The sequence below is a fragment of the Schistocerca serialis genome, chromosome 6 (assembly GCF_023864345.2).
Source record: "Schistocerca serialis cubense isolate TAMUIC-IGC-003099 chromosome 6, iqSchSeri2.2, whole genome shotgun sequence".
In the NCBI taxonomy this organism is placed as follows: Eukaryota; Metazoa; Arthropoda; class Insecta; order Orthoptera; family Acrididae; genus Schistocerca; species Schistocerca serialis.
This window is the reverse complement of record NC_064643.1, coordinates 752725008-752746571: the sequence shown is the minus strand read 5'-3', so window position 1 is coordinate 752746571 and position 21564 is coordinate 752725008. Positions and strand designations below refer to the sequence as shown.

At 41.9% G+C, this 21564-nt stretch overlaps 2 protein-coding genes across 2 annotated transcripts; one reads left to right on the top strand and one right to left on the bottom strand.

Annotated features, from left to right (window-relative positions):
• Positions 1-877: 877 nt before the first annotated feature.
• On the top strand, positions 878-8278 carry LOC126485067 (probable serine/threonine-protein kinase clkA). Its single transcript, XM_050108669.1, has 2 exons — positions 878-1810; positions 8222-8278. Exons 1-2 carry the CDS (start codon positions 878-880, stop codon positions 8276-8278), a joined length of 990 nt encoding a protein of 329 aa, XP_049964626.1.
• A 753-nt stretch (positions 8279-9031) lies between these two features.
• LOC126485066 (keratin-associated protein 10-4-like) lies at positions 9032-21215 on the bottom strand. The gene is made up of 3 exons (XM_050108668.1): positions 21179-21215; positions 10041-11002; positions 9032-9244 (listed from the first exon to the last, which is right to left on the bottom strand). The coding sequence occupies exons 1-3, from the start codon at positions 21213-21215 to the stop codon at positions 9032-9034; spliced, it is 1212 nt and encodes a 403-aa protein (XP_049964625.1).
• Positions 21216-21564: the final 349 nt, after the last annotated feature.

Here is a 21564-nt window from a genome sequence, read left to right as displayed (position 1 = left end):
ACTGCAAGATGGACGGCCCACGCTGGACGCCAAAATGTAGCGAGTCGGGGTGTTCAATGACCGCTACGGAAGAGTGGAGGAGTCGTTCTTCAAGTGGTCAGGACGGCGATGATTATCCCACCTGGGCAATTTGGGTTCGAATGGTTGGCAAGGGGTACAGGAGTTAGTCACCTGAGAAGGTGGCTGCAGCAAGACGGACGGTGTGCATTTAAACTCTTTATTACTCCAACATGCTAGAGCAGTTACAGGTACGCGTTATCGTCCGGTTCCGCGGGCTGGGGTAGAACCGCGGCGCCGTTGTTCCACGGGCGTATCCAGGGGTCGATTTCAGGCCCTCGGTGGTGAGAAGCTCTGTCGGGAGGCTGGAACGGTTAGTGGGAAACGTTCTGTCAAGGAATTGTCAGTTTGGTAATGGTAGTAAGATTAAGAGTAAGAAGTGTGAAGGATAAAAGAGGTATAGAGACAGACCAACGTTTCAGTACAGTAATCAGGATCAGACTGATGTAGCCTCTTCTTGTGTCTCGGTCTCGCATCGGCGCTGGATTGGTATGGTTATTAACTGGTGTGGCATGTTTAGTTTAAGGTTAGCCGGATGCCCTCGCTGCCAGCACCCCTTTTGCCCTCCCCTCCCCCGACTGAGGGCGCAATATGTATAATCCAACGACCAGCGGTTAGTTTTAGCCATGTGAAGGTGAGTGAACGCCGGTATTCAACACAACCAGGCAGGCCAGAACACCGACCCTCGTTCATTTTGCCGGGAGGACTGAATCCGCAGCCGGTTCATCTCCCCATCCAGAAAGAGGCTCTAACACACACTGCTATCCGGGTGGGTCACCAAACGGATGTAGTTTGTGGTAGTTATATGGTTTGCATTAACATGGAGAACAATACCAACGACGCCAATACCAACGACGCCAATACCAACGACGCCAATACCAACGACGCCAATACCAACGACGCCAATACCAACGACGCCAATACCAACGACGCCAATACCAACGACGCCAATACCAACGACGCCAATACCAACGACGCCAATACCAACGACGCCAATACCAACGACGCCAATACCAACGACGCCAATACCAACGACGCCAATACCAACGACGCCAATACCAACGACGCCAATACCAACGACGCCAATACCAACGACGCCAATACCAACGACGCCAATACCAACGACGCCAATACCAACGACGCCAATACCAACGACGCCAATACCAACGACGCCAATACCAACGACGCCAATACCAACGACGCCAATACCAACGACGCCAATACCAACGACGCCAATACCAACGACGCCAATACCAACGACGCCAATACCAACGACGCCAATACCAACGACGCCAATACCAACGACGCCAATACCAACGACGCCAATACCAACGACGCCAATACCAACGACGCCAATACCAACGACGCCAATACCAACGACGCCAATACCAACGACGCCAATACCAACGACGCCAATACCAACGACGCCAATACCAACGACGCCAATACCAACGACGCCAATACCAACGACGCCGATACCAACGACGCCGATACCAACGACGCCGATACCAACGACGCCGATACCAACGACGCCGATACCAACGACGCCGATACCAACGACGCCGATACCAACGACGCCGATACCAACGACGCCGATACCAACGACGCCGATACCAACGACGCCGATACCAACGACGCCGATACCAACGACGCCGATACCAACGACGCCGATACCAACGACGCCGATACCAACGACGCCGATACCAACGACGCCAATACCAACATCAGCAGTCACTCGAATCATCATCTGGCTGTTTTGACACCTCCAGAAGGAAATGGGACTCACTCGTGCTAACGTCGCGCCATTTCTGAAAACTGACTTGGCTGAAAAGCCGAGAGCTCTAGAGAAGTTCGAGAAGGACAACAAGTACAAAGGTCTTTCCAGCCACATAAGACTTTTAGAGTTCGACAGAGAGCTTTAACGCTCTTATCTTTGATGAGAGGTTCCAATCAAATATTACGTCAGGAATAACTGATAGTACGTGTGACTCACAGTTTGATCATCGCAAGTGAAAAGATGCACCCGAAAATCGCTCATTTTGTATGGTTCAATGCAAGACTGATAAAAATAGGTCATTTTTCATTCATAATTGCATGAAAAAGGAGAAATTTTTATTTTATTATTAGATAATTTATTTACAGAACTGAAAACTACGTAAGAACATTCAGAGCACTTAAGTAACGCGATCTTTAGAGGCGGAGCGCAGGTTCGGACTGGTTAAGGATGGGGAAAGAAACGGGCCGCGTCGTTTCCAAAGAAACCGTAGCAGGAATTACGGTAGCGATATAGGAAAACTGAGAAAATATAATTTTGGATGGCTGTATGGGTATTTAAATGGGCAACCTCCCACAGGCAATTCCAGGTTCTCAACCGGGGTGCTGCTTGCTCGGTCCATACAGTTTGAAGTGGGTACAGAATGGGAAGTCTACTGAATAACTGTATAGCAGGCCAAGGCAGCAATGATTATGCTCAACGTGACGTCTTCACGTCCCATGAATATATATTCCTCTACGACGGCAACTTCTCGGTAAAACTGCCCGTAAAGGTCTGAAACCGCGTTTCTGTTCTGTGTAACTGCTCTACGAGACCACCACGATTCTCTCTTCATTGAAAGGAGTTTTAACTGATTCGCAACTCTGATGCCCCCATGCCTTTACTCGCCAACGAGTTTTAAGTCTGCGCTACAGCTATCCTACAGTTTCTCGGTTCACTTCTAGGACTTGCTGTAAATCAGAGAGCATTTGACCACTCGCTATTCTTTTACTTCAATGGTGCTGCTGTTATTTTCAAACGAAAGATCGGTTTTATGTAGGTCTCCAGGCTACTCTACCCTAGCAAGCCTCTTTATCTCTGTAGGATTGCTCACTGCTACACCCATTTGAATCTCCTTACTGTAGAAGGATCTTCGCTGCCCTTGCATTTTAGCACCCCGCCTCCCTGCATTTCCTTCCGTTATAAAAACTGACGATTCTTTAATGCATCAGGATCCGCACTGTCAACTGATTCCTTCTTTTATTAAACATGTGCCATAAATTTCTTTTTTGCACAGTTTCATTCAGTACCTCATTAGGTACTCGATCTACCCATCTAATATTCAGAACTTCAAGAGCTTCTGATCTCTTCTTGACTGAAATACTGTGGCGCGTGCCCCTGGACTCCAACCGCGTGCTGATGTAGTCGACGCCGTAGAGCTGCTACTGCCACAGCTCTCGCGGCAGAGTGGAGACACGATGCGATATCACGTCAGTCCCCGCAGATTAACGGGAGAAAAAACCTGAAAAACTTCCGAAAAGGCGCTCCTCGCGTAGTCGTCGTATCTCAATTGGAAGTCCTCAGCGTTTCCACTTATGCGAACTCGTATAATTGATGCTTTTTATTATTAATATTGTATTGTTAATTGCCCTGATTTGCAGTAGTTATTAATTCTTCTCTCGTTTGCATAGCACACACCACTGATTGCGAGGAAATATTTTAGTTAACAGTTTCTTCTTACGCTGTTGTCTCGTTGCTATGGAATTATTGTGCTGGTATGCAGCGAGATCCAGAGATACTCTGATTCAGTCTTTGTAAGATTGCGTCGTAATACGAAAATATTTTAAAGTTCACTTCTCAACTAATGACGTGAATATTTGCACTTCAATGACATAGTCTTTCATGAGTAGTCGTTGATTTAGTCATTTATCAAACTGTTTAATGATGTAGTCTGTAACCTCCCCCCTCACTTATCGACCTTAATGACAGTGAAAAATTAAACCGCGTGTACCTAATGGAAATTTGGGAAAAGCAATCGTCACCGAAGTTAATCTATCGGTAAAGAGGGAGGAAAGGGTTACATCTAAATGAAAGGAAAAATGCAAATGAAACTGGTGGAAATTAATTTTGAAAAGGGGTAAAGTTAATAAAGAAAGTAAATGTGCGGCCGTTACGTTAACAATTAACTAGCGGTAATTAGATATTTGAGATTTGGGGGAAATCACGGTCGCCAGTCCTAAGGACAATTACTATAGTAACTGAAAAAGAAAGGTTATTACACATATAATTAACACTAGAAGCGTGGCAACTGAAGGTTGACACGTGTAGTGTGAAAACAAAGTTTGTCAGAAGTAATAAATTTCGCTACACTCTGACTTCATTTAGCAAAAGAATTAATAAAACCGGAAAATCGAAAGTTAATTTAGTGACTGAAGTTAATAGTGAGCTTTCTTTCTGAAGCACATCGAAATCCAGAAAAATACGGTTAGTCTTGGACTACCTCAACAATCATTTCAAAAGCAACTTGACTCTACGCAATTTAGAAACAAGAGATTTAACTTTGAACTTGAATTAAATGATTCTGAACTATTAACAATAGTAAAATTTAGTACGTACCGAGCTGAGCTGCAGTCACAGGTAAGCTAAAATATGCTAACAAAACTCGCACTCTAAATTTGTGCTCGTGTAACCTAAAAATTGTAGCCAGCTACTGAACTTTGAAATTAAAGCAGTGAAATCTAATATTATTTTAATGCTGGCGTTTGAATTTCAACGACACTCGGGTTCATTTCGGAAAAGGAAGGGACCCTGCTTGGCAATGAAATTGGGACAATGAGCAACAAAGGTTCATGCTAAGTTGCTGTAATTTTGCGAGGCAAATGGAACAATTTGAAAAGCTGAGGTCTGCCATACAGTTCTGAAACTTTACGTGCTTTTAGTCTTCCTTGTTGGTTGATTGAAGGTTTGAAGCCGTCGATCGAGGAGGTGGCGACAGTCACTCATTGTCGGCCGTCGCTATTGCAGAAACTGGATGTTGGCGCGCCTTCTTCTCGACACGGTCACCAGGCGAAACGGGCTCTTGATGTGCGCCAGCTAATGCTTCCCGTCCGCGACACCATGTCAGAAACTATCATCGCGAGTCGAGCGCAATTGCATGCTGCCAAACCCCGAAAGCGCGGCAACTCGCGGGAGCGTCACACAACACCTGCTCCACTCGCTACTCCCCGCCAGACTTCTACTGTTCTGCCCGCGCTCCACGCGGCAGAGTTAACACTACCAAAGATCCTACACACTTTTGATTCTTCACACGACCTATCGATGTAATCTTTCGATAGCAGTTTTCCCTAGGCAAGACCCAGCGTAAAAATACAAATAATATTTACGAAACAAACCAATTATACATCGACATAAATGCATAAATATATATATATCCAAACAGTAAAGCAATTACAATATATAAAGAGACAGAAATGTCATATCTTGAGGTAACAAAACAAGGAAAAAAAATAATAGTACAATAGACGGAAATAGGAGGATATGCATTTCCGGCGTTACAAGTCCACACCGGGTATTTAACTGGTAACGAACTGTTTATTGTTATTTTGTCGCTAAATACTTATAACTCCCGCACCACATGCACACGTAATAGTTTAGTTAAGTCAGTCCGATTGAGTTATAGTTTGACAATTACCACAACAACACTTTAGCGTAATTGTTTTATCTTCATGATGTCGTGTACTTGGGTCCTACTCAAGACTGATTGCGTGTATTCTTTCATGGAATATTCACTTCTCCTTAAGGTCCAACTAATTTAAAGTCAAGTCCAATGTTCACTAATCCGTTATTAGATTTCAAGTAACCCGTATTGCACGGTTAAATGAGTCTACCTGTTCCTGTCTCAGTTCATAAAATCAGTTTCTTAAGCCGTGAATCCCGTCACGCAACAAAGACTTCTGAACTCTAAAACAAACTCGTCACGATACGCAGTCTAAATAATTCAGATCAGAATTGGTCTCGTACGTCTGCACTGGATGAGTTCTAACAAGCAACTTCTTCTGTGGAAGAGCATTGTAGGCGCATTGAATTTCTTCGTTGCGCTTACAACTCTCTTCCACATGAAAGTTATCTCTGATGACATTACTTTGGACTTAACTTTTGAGATATTAATTTCACATTTGTCACATGGATATTTGTCCATTGCTGAAATACGATGTTTCTTTTTTCTCTTTCCCTAACAAATATGCTCAGTGGTGTACAATGTAGATGTTGACAAAACTCTTTCGTGTTAGCTCATCGGCGAAGATGTCGTAACTGCCAAGATAGCTTTCCCTACTTCATGTTCGTTCTTAATTGACTTTAAGGTGGTCGTTGGGGCGTTACAATGCTTATTGTCCACGTTTCACTTCCAGAAAAATTCCTTTCGAAAGACTGCCTAATATTTAAATTACATTCGGTGCTAACAAATTTCTCTTTTTCAGCTCTGTGTGTTTTCATTTTCTGTATTTTGGCCATAGCTACTTACTTTGCTTAAAATACTGCTTTTAGTTTCTGATTTCTTAATCTAATTCTCTCAGCATCGGCTGATTCAATTCGGTTTCATTCCACGACCCTTGTGTTACTTTTATTGATGCTGATTTTGTAACCTCTTCTCAAGACAATATATTCCGTTCAACATCTCTTCCTTGCCCTTTCAAGTCTCCGACACAACTACATTGTCATCGACAAACCACAAAGTTTTTATTTAATCTCCCTGATCTCTAATTCCATTCCCAAATTTCTCCTTCGTCGCCTCCTCAGCTTTCTCGATGCACAGATTATCATCAGACTTAAGCTACAACGCTACCTCACTTCTTAATTAATGCTTCCCTTCCACGTACTTCGACTCCTAGAGGTGCAGTTTCGTTTGCACAAGATTTAGGTTCTTACTGTAAGATAGTCGAACTGACGCTTCACTGTACTCATTGACCCGGAGCCCCCTAATTGTCTTCCAATTGAGCTCAACAATGAGAAGACACTCATCCATGTGTAAAACGCAACGGTGTAGGTCTTGTTCCAAGATGATACTTCATATTAGTCAACCACAGTATGATTGCACCTGGTAGTGACAGCGCGAGACGCTGAATCACTTTATGGTCCATGCACATCTGTCTTGAAATCATTCAAAATGCAGTGCGTCTTCCTTTGTCACACCACTGTACTGGTTGACCAAAAAGTCAGTATAAATTTGAAAATTTAATAGACCACGGAATAATGTAGATAGAGGGGTAAAAATTGACACACTTGCTTGTTTTATTAGAAACACCCCATATTGCTAGACACGTGAAAGATCTCTTGCGCGCGTCGTTTGGTGGTGATCGTGTGCTCAGCCGCCACTTTCGTCATGCTTGGCCTCCCAGGTCCCCAGACCTCAGTCCGTGCGGTTATTGGCTTTGGGGTTACCTGAAGTCGCAAGTGTATCGTGATCGACAGACATCTCTAGGGATGCTGAAAGACAACATCCGACGCCAATGCCTCACCATAACTCCGGACATGCTTTACAGTGCTGTTCACAACATTATTCCTCGACTACAGCTATTGTTGAGGAATGATGGTGGACATATTGAGCATTTCCTGTAAAGAACATCATCTTTGCTTTGTCTTACTTTGTTATGCTAATTATTGCTATTCTGATCAGATGAAGCGCCATCTGTCGGACATTTTTTGAATTTTTGTATTTTTTTGGTTCTAATGAAACCCCATGTCATTCCAAGCATGTGTGTCAATTTGTACCTCCCTATCTACATTATTCCGTGATTTATTCAGTTTTCAAATTTACACTGATTTTTTGATCACCCGGTACGTGTCTATTCTAACGTCACCGAGTGTTTCCGATAACGGCCACAGTACAGTAATGTCGTGGTCGGGTAAAACCGTCATATTCCGTTTCTAGTGACCTCACTACCATCAAAACAATAGATATTAACAGAAGGACGAAATTTATGACTGTGATTGTACATAGTGAAATCGTCCGATATCTTTACTCATTTATGTAAATCCTACCCAACTAGTGAATGGCTTAACCGTAAATTGTCATTCTGCTTAGTTACGAGAAGCCCACAGTGCTAAAAATTGTACCATCTTCACACAGTATCCAATGCTATCGTTTTACTGGGTTGGCAACGGAACTTGACAAAACTGGAGACAGGCGTCTGTGTGGCTTGCACAGTGGCCAGGCTATCCGCATGCTACGTCACGAATTTGTGCGCGTCGTTTTAGTGCTAGGCTGACGTCATAGGGCACTTGTCCCAACATTCCTGGTACCGCACCCACAGCAGTCCCTTCCTGACGTTCGACACGCGCGAGCAAAACGCAGTACTCCCTCAGTTGTTTCATTTGGCGCGATATTTCTGAAAGTAAAGGCGCACGTTACAGGAGTTTTATGAGTTAAAGCAGGCGGGGGCTGAAGTTGGAGATCAGCCTGAACATTAGTTCAGTAGACTAAGCATAAAAAGGCAGTCGGCCTTAGCGTTATTAAGGTTCAAATGGCTCTGAGCACTATGGGACTTAACATCTGAGGTCATCAGTCCCCTATAACTTAGAACTACTTAAACCTAACCAGCCTAAGGACATCACATCACATCCATGCCCGAGGCAGGATTCGAACCTGCGACTGGAGCAGTCGCGCGGTTCCGCCCTGAAGCGCTAGAACCGCTCGGCCACCACGGCCGGCGCCAACGTCCAAAACTAAAAGTGGAAACCGTTTCTTAATTACGTTTCGTGTCTCTATTCTGTACAATATTTTAACTTGAGTCTTGTGATAATCTATGAAATAAATGAGTGGGAGTGCGTGTGGCTAAACTGTATTTGTTTCAGACACAAAGTGGAACGTTACTCGTTCAGGTAAATCACAGTCTCCTGTTAATCTTTATAAGCGATTTGCTATGCTAGTGTTATGTTTAAAACAAGTTTGTGCACCAAGATAACCGTTCATTATTTTCTCGAAGAAGTGCCAAGTACACATCGAGAGTTTATGGAAAGAAAGTAAACCAAACTTTCATCAAAGCTGTGCAGCCAATCGCTCAGTAGTAAGGCGCCAGAGATATCCTCACGTTTATTCATTTTCTGTCGAGGACTGGTAAGTGTCGTCCACACTGTCTGACATTGACAGCCACGCAGAGCAATGTAGAACTCTTCGTCTGGTATCCAGAGGTTTTCGCTCTGCGCGTCGTTGCAACTGACGGGCTAACGTGCCAAGTGAACCGAGCTGTCAGCATACGCCGCCAGCCGGTTGTTTACACAAACAGAAGGTCCCACCAGGGTCGAGCGCGCGTTGTTGAATGTGGTGACGACAGCTGGTGGAATGGGTGGGCTCCCAGCTTGAGAAACGTGGTATCGGATTCTAGCGACGTAAATCTTATACATGTGGCTTGAAATAGCATAAAGCTGACATTTGCGCTATAATAAAGAGCAAGTACAAATAACCTCCAAAATGTACCCGTACAGTTTGTTTTTATCTGCTTGAGAGAAATTCAAAATAAAATATAGACAAAGATAAAAGGAACGTCGCGCTAGTGAAAAGGATCCATCCAAAATTTTAGTTTTGCTTGTTGTAAGTGGAAACTTCTAATCTCTCACATTATGTTCGACAGCTGGCAACAGTATTTGCATCAAGTACTAATGCAAAAACCGAGCCGAATACACCACTGCATGGTTAATACTTTTAACATTCTTACTTATGGAAGTATTGAAAATGCTAAGGTTTCTAAATAAATCGATAAATGTTTGAAACACTATCAATAATTCCTGAACTAATGTGATACTGTAAAAGCCTGACAGCGCGCGGATTTAAATATAAAGCGAGAGTAAAGCATGTCCTCCGGCAACAATATGAAGTGTGTAATTTTTAGCCGGCCGGTGTGGCCGTGCGGTTCTAGGCGCTTCAGCCTGGAACCGCGTAACCACTACGGTCGCAGGTTCGAATCCTGCCTCGGGCATGGATGCGCGTGATGTCCTTAGGTTAGTTAGGTTTAAGTAGTTCTAAGTTCTAGGGGACTGATGACCTCAGAAGTCAGGTCCCATAGTGCTCAGAGTCATTTGAACCATTTGTAATTTTTATGAAACTGCGCCTTATTATTGACTGGTGACAACGCGAACGCACTACATAAAAAGTTGAAGAAATAAGATGGGTTTCAGAATGAACCCATCTCTCTGTCAAATAAACCGAGGTGTTTGAAGCATGTGAACACATCACTTCTATGCATTTCACTTCTATGCATTTCACTTCTATGCATTTCACTTCTATGCATTTCACTTCTATGCATTTCACTTCTATGCATTTCACTTCTATGCATTTCACTTCTATGCATTTCACTTCTATGCATTTCACTTCTATGCATTTCACTTCTATGCATTTCACTTCTATGCATTTCACTTCTATGCATTTCACTTCTATGCATTTCACTTCTATGCATTTCACTTCTATGCATTTCACTTCTATGCATTTCACTTCTATGCATTTCACTTCTATGCATTTCACTTCTATGCATTTCACTTCTATGCATTTCACTTCTATGCATTTCACTTCTATGCATTTCACTTCTATGCATTTCACTTCTATGCATTTCACTTCTATGCATTTCACTTCTATGCATTTCACTTCTATGCATTTCACTTCTATGCATTTCACTTCTATGCATTTCACTTCTATGCATTTCACTTCTATGCATTTCACTTCTATGCATTTCACTTCTATGCATTTCACTTCTATGCATTTCACTTCTATGCATTTCACTTCTATGCATTTCACTTCTATGCATTTCACTTCTATGCATTTCACTTCTATGCATTTCACTTCTATGCATTTCACTTCTATGCATTTCACTTCTATGCATTTCACTTCTATGCATTTCACTTCTATGCATTTCACTTCTATGCATTTCACTTCTATGCATTTCACTTCTATGCATTTCACTTCTATGCATTTCACTTCTATGCATTTCACTTCTATGCATTTCACTTCTATGCATTTCACTTCTATGCATTTCACTTCTATGCATTTCACTTCTATGCATTTCACTTCTATGCATTTCACTTCTATGCATTTCACTTCTATGCATTTCACTTCTATGCATTTCACTTCTATGCATTTCACTTCTATGCATTTCACTTCTATGCATTTCACTTCTATGCATTTCACTTCTATGCATTTCACTTCTATGCATTCAAATAATACTTGGATGACAAGTGACAACTTTGTGAAGTGATTTCAAGGGGAGTTTGCCCAGTCATTGAGAGCTGAAGTTTTATTTACTTGATGTTGACAAATGCATGGTTGTGCAGCGAAACAGTCTCTCTGCATTGCACTTCCGCTGAGGCGGAGTGCAGGCGCAAATACGGACGAACGCACCTCCAAGGAAGAGTGAATCGATCTATGGACCGAGGTGGCGCAGTGGTTAGCACACTGAACTCACATTCGGGAGGACGATGGTCCAAATCCGTGTCTGTCGATTGATGTTTAGGTTTTCCAAGATTTCCCTAACTCGTTCAGGAAAATGTCGCAACAGTTCCTTTGAAGGGGTACGGCCGATTTCCATTCCATCCTTTCGTAATACGAGCTTGTGCCCCCATCTCTAATGACGTTAAGGTATTTCTTGCTCTAGTTACGCTTCGTTGACGCAATCTTTATGGTTCTCAGTCCAAAGATTGGTTTGAAACAGTTCTCCATGCTACTCTATGCTGTGCAAGCTTCTTCATCTCCGACTAACTACTGCAACCTACCTCCTTCTGAATCTGCTTACTGCATTATTCTCTTATTCTCCCTCCACGATTTCTAGGGCCCACGCTTCCATCCAGTACAAAATTGGTGATCCCTTGATGTTTCAGAATGTGTCCTACTAACAGATTCCTCCTAGTCAGGTTATATCAAATTTCTCTCCAATTCTATTCAGTACCTCCTCATTAGTAACGGATCTACCCATCTAATTTTCAGCATTCTTCTGTGACATCACATTTCAAAAGCTTCTATTATTTTCTTAACTGTTTACCGTCCATGTTTCACACATGCCTACACTCCATACAAACTCTGTCAGAAAGGATTTGCTGACACTTAAGGGGACATGTACGTGAAATTCGTTGAAATTTGACATTTCATGTTTTCTACTCCATAATGTAATTCGGACTTTCCTTAACATTTTGGTATATAATACATTAAAATCAGACAATTATGAGACGAAATAATATTTTGAATGTTGACGTGTGACTGTCAAATTTCGCGGAAACGCATATACTGGCACAGTTGAGCAGTCATATATTGGGAACTACAGAGTCTAGAAGGCTGTAAATTGCTTTGTTTTGTGCCTACTGCTACGTCTCAGAAGTTGGCATTACGAATAAACAAATCAGTCCTTTGTTTCTGATACTAGTTTTCGTTGAAAGTAGTGTGATTATCAGCTATTTTTGTAGTAAGCTAACTTCTATTGCTGTTTATACATAAATAAAATGACTAAGCGTAAAAGTATCTGTGACAATTTAAAGAAGATGAAAAGAGGTGTGTGGAACACTGTCTTTCATCGAATATCAACCGATGAAAAGCCATGTCATGCTTTGTGTCCACCTCCACCAAACACTGTGTGTAAATATAGGCAAGCTGAATTTTCTGGCACCCTGCATGAATTTACACATAAACATTCTCTTCCTTTGGCAGTAATGGAGGCAATGAAACCTATTTACAGGTATTTGGCAAATCCTGAGCTACTAATTGAGTGTTTACATGGAAAGACCCAGAATGTGAACGAGTCCTTCAATAACGTTGTGAGGTGCCATGTGCCGAAAAATTTATTTGTTGGCCTTATGATTCCAAAATTAGCAATGTCTGATACTGTAATAACTTTTAATGGTGGGAACTATGAAAGACTTAAGGTTCAATTTAGGGGTAAGATTTGGACGGAACACAGCTGAAGGACTGCGGGAACTGGATGAGCTTCGTGTACGTGAAGCAGAGTTAGCTGCTCAGCAATCGGCAAAAGAACCAAGAAAGAAAAGGAGGCAGCAACCACTGGGCAGTTGTAGCACTGAATAAGACACAGACTATGGGACAGGGAAATCCTAGTGCATAAAAGACGCAGAAATGTAAGTCTGTATAAGAATTTGTAATAAAGTTTTAAACCTAAATATCTCTGAATCACATTTTTTGCAATAAATGACCCGTTTTCTAGAAAATACTGAGGGTAGAGACATGAAATTTTCACAGCGTGCCAAGTGTAAGATTCAACACATATCGAACTAGAATTAAAATATCCTGAGTTGTTTTGTTTTCGTGTTCATTTATTTACAAAATTCTGTCAAAAAATTGGGTGCTTGAGAAAAAGTAACATGCCCCACAATACAATTTTAGGAATAGTTCTAGTTCAATGTATCTAGAAAGGTGCATTCAATAATTATGGAAAATTTTAAGTCTGTGTCTTAAAAAGTTTGCAAGGTAATGGGTCACAAAATTCGGTAATTTAACATTGGCGGCATAGACAACTACGAGGGTCGGTCAAAAAGTAATGCCTCCCATTTTTTTTCTACTTAAAGAAATTAAGTTAAGTGAAAAATTTGAATTTGGCGTCATTCCTCAAACCTTCTTCTGCAATCCACTGCAGTAGTAACTTTCTGTGTCAACAGGTGGCAGCACAGCAGAAGTTTGTAAGATGGCCGACATCGATGTTCGTTTGAGACAGCGTTGTGTGATTGAATTCTTGAATGCAGAAGGTGAAACGCCCATACGCATTCATGAAAGACTGAAGAAGGTGTATGGTGTTGTGACAGTGGATGTCAGCGCTGTTAGACGATGGGTTCGTCGTTGTAAGGAAGCTGAAGGGCAAACACCGTTGACTGACGAAAAGCGGAGCGGCAGGCCGGTGAGTGCAGTGACTCCACACAACATTCAGCAAGTTGATGACATCATTCGTGGTGACTGTCGGGTGACTGCAGATGAAGTGTGTCGCATTATTTCTCTTAGTAAAGGCAGTGTGATCACGATTATTAAACAATTGGGGTACTCAAAAGTTTGTGCACGGTAGGTTCCAAGAATGTTAACCGATCAGAATAAAGAGGCAAGGAAAACAGTAGCCTCCCAACACTTGCAGCGCTTCCGTTTGGAGGGAGATGAGTTTCTGAAAAAAATTGTGACCGGGGACGAAACATGGGTGCATTTTTTGAACCCGAATCAAAGAGGCAGTCAATGGAGTGGCGTCACACAAGCTCGCCGAGGAAGAAAAAATTCAAAACTGTGCGATCGGCAGGGAAAGTTATGGCAACAGTTTTCTGGGATACAGAGGGTGTGATTCTGGTTGATTTTTTGGAGCAGGGATGCACAATAAATTCTGTTCAATACGTCACAACCCTCAACAAACTTAAAGCACGTCTTCAGCGAGTTCGCCCAACAAAATCAATGGCAGATGTTCTTCTTTTGCATGACAATGCAAGACCACACACCAGTCGTCACACCTCTGACGAGATTGTCAAAATTGGATGGGAAGTTTTGCCTCATCCCCCATACAGCCCTGATCTGGCACCATCAGACTTCCATCTGTTCGGGCCACTAAAAGAAGCTCATCGTGGGATTCATTTTGAAGATGAGGAGGCCGTCAAAACATCCGTGCGTCAATGGCTTAGGAAGCAGAGCTGTGATTTTTACCGTGCTGGGATACATGCCCTTGTTCAAAGATGGACCAAAACTGTAGAGATGGGCGGAGATTACATTGAAAAATGACAAAATGATCCTCAATGTTGTGGTTTTCAACCTATGTAATTGCATTTAAATTTCCTGACAATTAAACGTAGAAAAAAAAATAGGAGGCATTACTTTTTGACTGACCCTCGTACAACCACAATCTGCTATTCTTCCCAAATACCAAAATTCATCTACTACTATAAGTCTCATTTGTTCACCTCATTCCCCAGCAACACCTGATTTAATTCAACTAAATTCCATTATTCTAGTTTTGCCTTTTTTTGCTGTTCGTCTTATATCCTCTTTTCAAGACACTGTTCATTCCGTTCCACGGCTCTTCCAAGTCCTTTGCTGTCTGACAGAATTATAATGTTATGGGCAAACATCAAACTTTTTATTTCTTCTCCTTGAACTTTAATTCGCACTCCAAACTTTTCTTTTGTTTCCTTCACTGCTTGCTCAATATACAGATTGAATAACATCGGCGATAGGCTACAACCATTTCTCACTCCCTTCTCAACCATTTCTTCCCTTTCGTGCCCCTCGACATTTATAACTGCCACCTGATTTCTGTAAAAGTTGTAAATGAACTAATATAATGGGTTTCTTACAATAGCGACTAGTTTTTAAAGAAACGTGCGACATCCAAATTTTTGCTTATTTTCGGTCGCAAACATCTTTACGTGTCAGATCATCTCGATGATCTTTAATCCCCCCCTATCTGAAATTTGTAGTGATACACTTCATAGGGTATTCTGAGTATACTTCCTCGCTGCTGAAAAGCAGCGGAATTGTATTCTGTTTAGTGGAGTGTCGAGAGCACCTGCAAACGAAGCCGTAACGACATTAATATTCTCTAGTTTATTTATAACTTTAGTGCCGCTCAGGAGATTCTTTTCCGAGACAAAGAGTTTACTTGACGTGATTCGCACATGTTTTAATCTCACTAGCAGACGAGACACTAACTCTAAGCTGAATAATGTGTACAGCAGTCGCACTGGATATGTTCTTGTAATACGTTTTCAAGACAACTAGGCTCAAAATGTGGCGTCCTATTGACTTTAAATACCTGGATGATTATACAAAGATATTTTCCCAGCTGGAAAACATCAGCAAAGACTGCGAAAAATGTCTGCAGAGTTACGGCCTAAGAAAGAAAGTTCTAACTTAACCGGTCGGGGTTATGTGTGCAACCATAAGCACGCATGATTTACGGATTTCACCGGGGTACACAGCGTAGCAATTACCCAACTGTCAACGAAATTTTGGCGCCTTGTTTATCCTTAGCGACGTTGCTTCTCGTCCGAACCGTGGGAAAATGCTCGCGCCATTGTCCGGGGAAGAATGTCTCGTTATCGTTGACCCCGTGGAAATTATAATTCTGTCAACATATCGAACGCCATCAAATACAAGAGACGGGAATTACCGACAGCAAAAGCGCAAAAAGACTGGAAAATGCGATGCGGCTTGCAAAGCCTGCAATTTAGTCCGTGGTGAATTCTCAGTGATTATGCTGTTGTGTAAAATTTTAGACCATTACAGGTGAACCAAACAAGTTGGCAAAAAGGAAGGAAAAATCTGCTCGATCGCTTACGCAGAGCATGGTCGCGGCGCGATGCCGTCATTACTGCTACAACGCAGCTGAGGCGTGGGTAATGGCTGCAACGGCTTTATTAGACGAGAAACAAATGGGTTCAATGAAAACGGCGAACGCGGCAGCCAAGAGCACACAGATTCGGCGGCTCCGCTCAAAGACACAAGTACGTGTCGCTTTAAAATGTAACAGGCGGACGCCATTAACCGTGGCAATTTGTCCTTCATGAACGTAATTAACGTGAGATGGTTTGCCGAAGTTCACATAAATTGTGTAGCCATACGACTTGTCTTAGAAGTGGCAGACTCTGCAAGAGAGGCGCTCTGCATCGTGGTGTAGCTTGCTCGCCAGGTTTCGAGAGGGTGCGTTTCTGGATGAGGTATCGAATATATTGCTTCCCCCTACTTATACTTCCCGAGGAGATCACGAATGTAAAATTAGAGAGATTAGAGCGCGCACGGAGGCTTTCAGACAGTCGTTCTTCCCGCGAACCATACGCGACTGGAACAGGAAAGGGAGGTAATGACAGTGGCACGTAAAGTGCCCTCCGCCGCACACCGTTGGGTGGCTTGCGGAGTATCAATGTAGATGTAGATGTAGATTACACAAAGGCAGACCTACGTCTCTAGCATTTGTAATCTTAGAGAAAGCTTTTGACACTGTTGACTGGAATACTCTTTTTCAAATTCTAACGGTGACAGGTGTAAAATACAGGGAGCGAAAGGCTATTTACAATTTTACGGAATCCAGATGGCAGTTATAAGAAGCGAGGGGCATAAAAGGGAAGCAGTGGTTGGGAAGGGAGTGAGACAGGGTTGTAGCCTATCCCCGATGTTATTCAATCTGTATACTGAGCAAGCAGTAAAGGAAAAGAAAAGAAAAATTCGGAGTAGGAATTAAAATCCATGGAGAAGAAATAACTTTCAGGTTTGCCGATGACATTGTAATTCTGTCAGAGGCAGCAAAGGACTTGGTAGAGCAGTTGAATGGAATGGACAGGGTCTCGTAAGAAGGATATAAGATGAACCACAACAAGAACAAAACGAGGATAAAAGAATGTAGTCAAATTAAATGATGTGATGCTAAGGGAATTAGATTAGAAAATGACACACTCAAAGAAGTAAATGAGTTTTGATACCTGGGGAGCGAAATAACTGATGATGGTCGAAGTAGAGAGGATGTAACATTTAGACTGGCCCTGGCAAGGAAAGCTTTTCTGTAGAGAAATTTGTTAACATCTAGTATAGATTCAAGAGCCAGGAAGTCTTTTCTGAAAGTATTTGCGTGTGGTGTAGCCATGTATGGAAGCGAAACTTGGGCGATGAATAGTTTAGACAAGAAGAGAATAGAAGCTTTTGAATTGTGGAGCCACAGAAGAATGCTGAAGATTAGATGGGTATATCACATAACTAATGAGGAAGTACTGAATAGAACTGGGGAGAAGAGGAATTTGTGGCACAACCTGACTAAAAGAAGCTATCGGTTGGTGGGACACGTTCTGAGGCATCAAGGGATCACCAATTTAGTATCGGAGGGAAGCGTAGAGGGTAGAAATTGTATAGGGACGCCAAGAGATGAATACACTGAGTAGATTCAGAAGGATGTAGGTTACAGTAGTTACTCGGAGATGATGAAGCTTGCACAGGATAGAGTAGGACGGAGAGCTGAATCAAACGAGTTTCTCGAGTAGAGACCACGACAACATCTGGATGGTGAGTACAGAAGCATAACTTGTAATGTTTTGAATATGTCAACAGAGACTGAATTCTTACTGCTCTATGATTGTTGGCAAAGAAAACGAATATTTTGCATCTGATTCTTCTACTGTAATTGGTTTTCTTCTCTAACAGTGTGTTGAGGACTGACATTATTCGCATCATAGTTGGCTTTGTGCATTACGAAGGCTACGTTTCCCTTCTGAATTGGCAGCAGTACGATGAAACGATCGTTGCCGAGTGTGCGAAAGCCTCTGAACTCAGTTCGTCTGCTGGTTGAAGTTAATCCATTACGGATGTTTTTGACCCGTGACTGTTTACTCAGTGTGAATACATAGAACTGCAACAAGTTTTTTTAATAGTTATTTATTCATCCCATGAACCGGTTTTCGATCCTTTTCAGGTTCATCTTTAGATTTTTTTCCAGACGCTACATCGTTATTTCAAGCATAATGCTGGGCGCTGGCTCTGTGACAAGATGGAATATGCATTAATGCATCGCTGTATAGTTTATCTATCGATTTGGATCCAAAATTTAGCTTCGTGCCTACCAAATTTTGGATCCAATTGAGATATAAACAATATTCATGGCGATCCATCTTCTTCTCAGAGCGTCAACACCCAGCATTGTGCCTGAAATAGCTATGTAACTTCTGGAAAACCATCTCAGGATGAGACTGGAAAGGTTCATGAAACGAATAAGTAAGTGTTTCAAGAAAGACTGGTTGCAGTTTTATGTATTCGCATCGTCTCATGTTTGGCGATGCCGGCTTCAATTTTGAAAGAATGTGACACATTACTCGACAAGTTTGTTTTCACTAAGAGTCTAGCGAATAGCTGGCTCAGCATCCCTTTTTATGTAGGCAAAAGGGATACTCCGTGCTAATGGTCCAACTTAAATTCCTTCGTAAGTGCGGAGATGGTACACACGTCTGTGTGTGTCTCCGTCATGTTGATAACGGTGCATTTTGACGTTTTACACTCTGCACCATGTTCTTATTAAAGTCAGCCACGTTTCCATTTCTGCTTTTTTTTGCGGTTTTCTTCGGTAATATTTATTGTCCTGTGGCTGCTCCCATCCAGTCCCATCCAGTCCCATCCAGTCCCATCCAGTCCCATCCAGTCCCATCCAGTCCCATCCAGTCCCATCCAGTCCCATCCAGTCCCATCCAAAGCTCGGTAGGCTGCATCAAATACCCTGTTCTCCTTGGAACATTGATTTGTAATCTCGTATCCGAAGTTTCATCCGCCCCTCGTGGTCTCGCGGTAGCGTTCTCGCTTCCCGAGCAAGGGGTCCCGGGATCGATTCCCGGCGGGGACAGGGATTTTTCCTGCCTCGAGATGACTGGGTGTTGTTGTGTCGTCTTCATGATCATCATTCATCTCCATTACGGTCAGAGGAAGGCAACGGCAAACCACCTCCATTAGGACCTTGCCTAGTAAGGCGGTGCGGGTCTCCCGCATCGTTCCCCTACGCTCTGTAAAGAAGCATGGGACTTCATTTCCATTTCACATCCGAAGTTTCCCAGTAAATAAACTTTTTTCATTTTTGTCCATCGTTTACATTTAAATCCCTTGTTATCCACAGTAATACGGATTTTCTGAAATTTATGTTTCTGTAACTATCTTTAGAATGTATTTTCCCCGACCACCATCTCCACACGGGAATGTCATCACGTTGAAACACACACTTGAATGGCTTCCGAGTATTTTTAAAACAAGCACTTCTCCTACAAATTGTGTCTAATACAATCTTATGCTTCGGTAAAAGCCAAAATGTAAAACTGCAGGGTATGGTTCTGGGGCCTGCTGTGGAATGCTAGAACGACACAAGCACTATTGGCGCTGTACCTCGCTAGAACAATCGACTGCCTCTATGATCAGTTGATATTACAAATGACTTTGCCTAAGGTCGCTTCCTTATTCAAAGTAAAAGACACGAAACTGGTATTTCGATTATACAATTCATCATTCCATTAATCATTGAACTGCTCCTACCTCTGACAGCTGTTTAAATCACCGTATGAACTTTTTAATTTGTTTCTTTTGTTTCTTTATATTGTTCTTTTTCAGTTTGAATTTTTGTTAATGTGAAATTAATTATATTTATCTATTACAATAATTTTTTTGAAAATTCCGGTCTGTTAGGAAACAAAAGACGAAACAATCTATTTATACTGATTGTGCAATGGTGTGAAAAATTTATTTTTCGTAACCAGGTGCATCGTAATCTTCATACGGGCATTTAAAACATAACCTAAATTCCTATTTCACTATGGACAACTTAACGCAGATAAAGATTTAAATGAAAGCACTGTTTGTAAGTAAAAAGCAATTCGAACCAAATGGGAAATGGGTATAACGCAGGCAATAACCAGGACAAAAAAGTAGGATGATAAATGAATCGAAATCAACACACAAAATTACAAACATGAACAAAGATTTGAAGTGGAAAAAGAATGAAAGGAAGAAAAATGAAAGCAAATGAGTTTGATATGGTTAACTTTATGTAACAAAGGAATGTAAATAAAACACATTTAATTCAATTAGCTGAATAAAATGATGATCAAAGTTATGTCGATAAACAATTTAAAAATTTTCCTGTACCTGACGATATTCGAACCCACAACCACCTATACGTAAAGCTGTAATCTTTTCCATTGCGTCTACACAACTAGACCGCTTTGCACAACTTTTTTTTTTTTACCGCTATTGAGTGTCAGAGACAACATTCCCTTTTTTTGCCACTTATTCGCAAATGAGGACCCACCATGGTGAAACGGTTGCAGTGAGTAATACCTGGGATCTTAACATCCATAACCGTATATTTGGCTTCAAAAAGTCGATCCCACCGTTGGGGACCTCTCCTTGTTACAACAGTTGTCAGTCTCGGCATGCCACCGCTGCTAACGAAAGAGATTTTGAGGAATAGTTAGCTAACTTATATCGGCACGAGTTCAGAATTAGATATAGAATTAACTAAGGAGATCTTATCCTTAAAGTAGTGCCTGGACTGGAGTTCAGTCGCCATGAATCCAGTCTTATTTCCATTCTGCTTCCTTGAGATTTACACCGAGATCAGTATTACGAAATACTTTCAGCTGGTTACCCAGAGCCACTGTTGGAGGACTGTATCAACCCACCTTACCTCATCTCGTCGATTGTGTCTACTGATGCAAGGTTCCCTGTCTTCTGTAAGATGTCCTATCTCCTCAGGAACACGACACTACCTACACCTCCTAACAAGCTGTTCGACTACATGATGTAATCTTTCACACCAGTGATCCTTTCTTTCCTTTTCTGCGATTTTTTATTTTTATTCAAGTTTTTTAATTCTACAAATAACTGCAGCCCCAAAAACATACCACTTGCTGCTGTTTCACTCATAGGTGGGATGGACATCCTCGGGTTTCGGACTGAGGTCCCCTTGTAACGCCGGAAATGCATATCCTCCTATTTCCATCTATTGTACTATAGATTTTTTCCCTTATTTTGTTACCTGAAGATATGACATTTCTGTGTCTTTATATATTGTAATTGTTTTACTATTTGTATATATATATATTTATTTATGCATTTATGTCGATGTATAATTGGTTTGTTTTGTGAATATTATTTATAGTTTTACGCTGGGTCTGGCCTAGGGAAAACTATGCTATTGAACGATTCATCGATAGGTCGTGTGGAGAACCAAAGGGTTTAGGATCTTTGGTAGTGTTAACTCTGCCGCGTGGAGCGCGGGCAGAGCAGA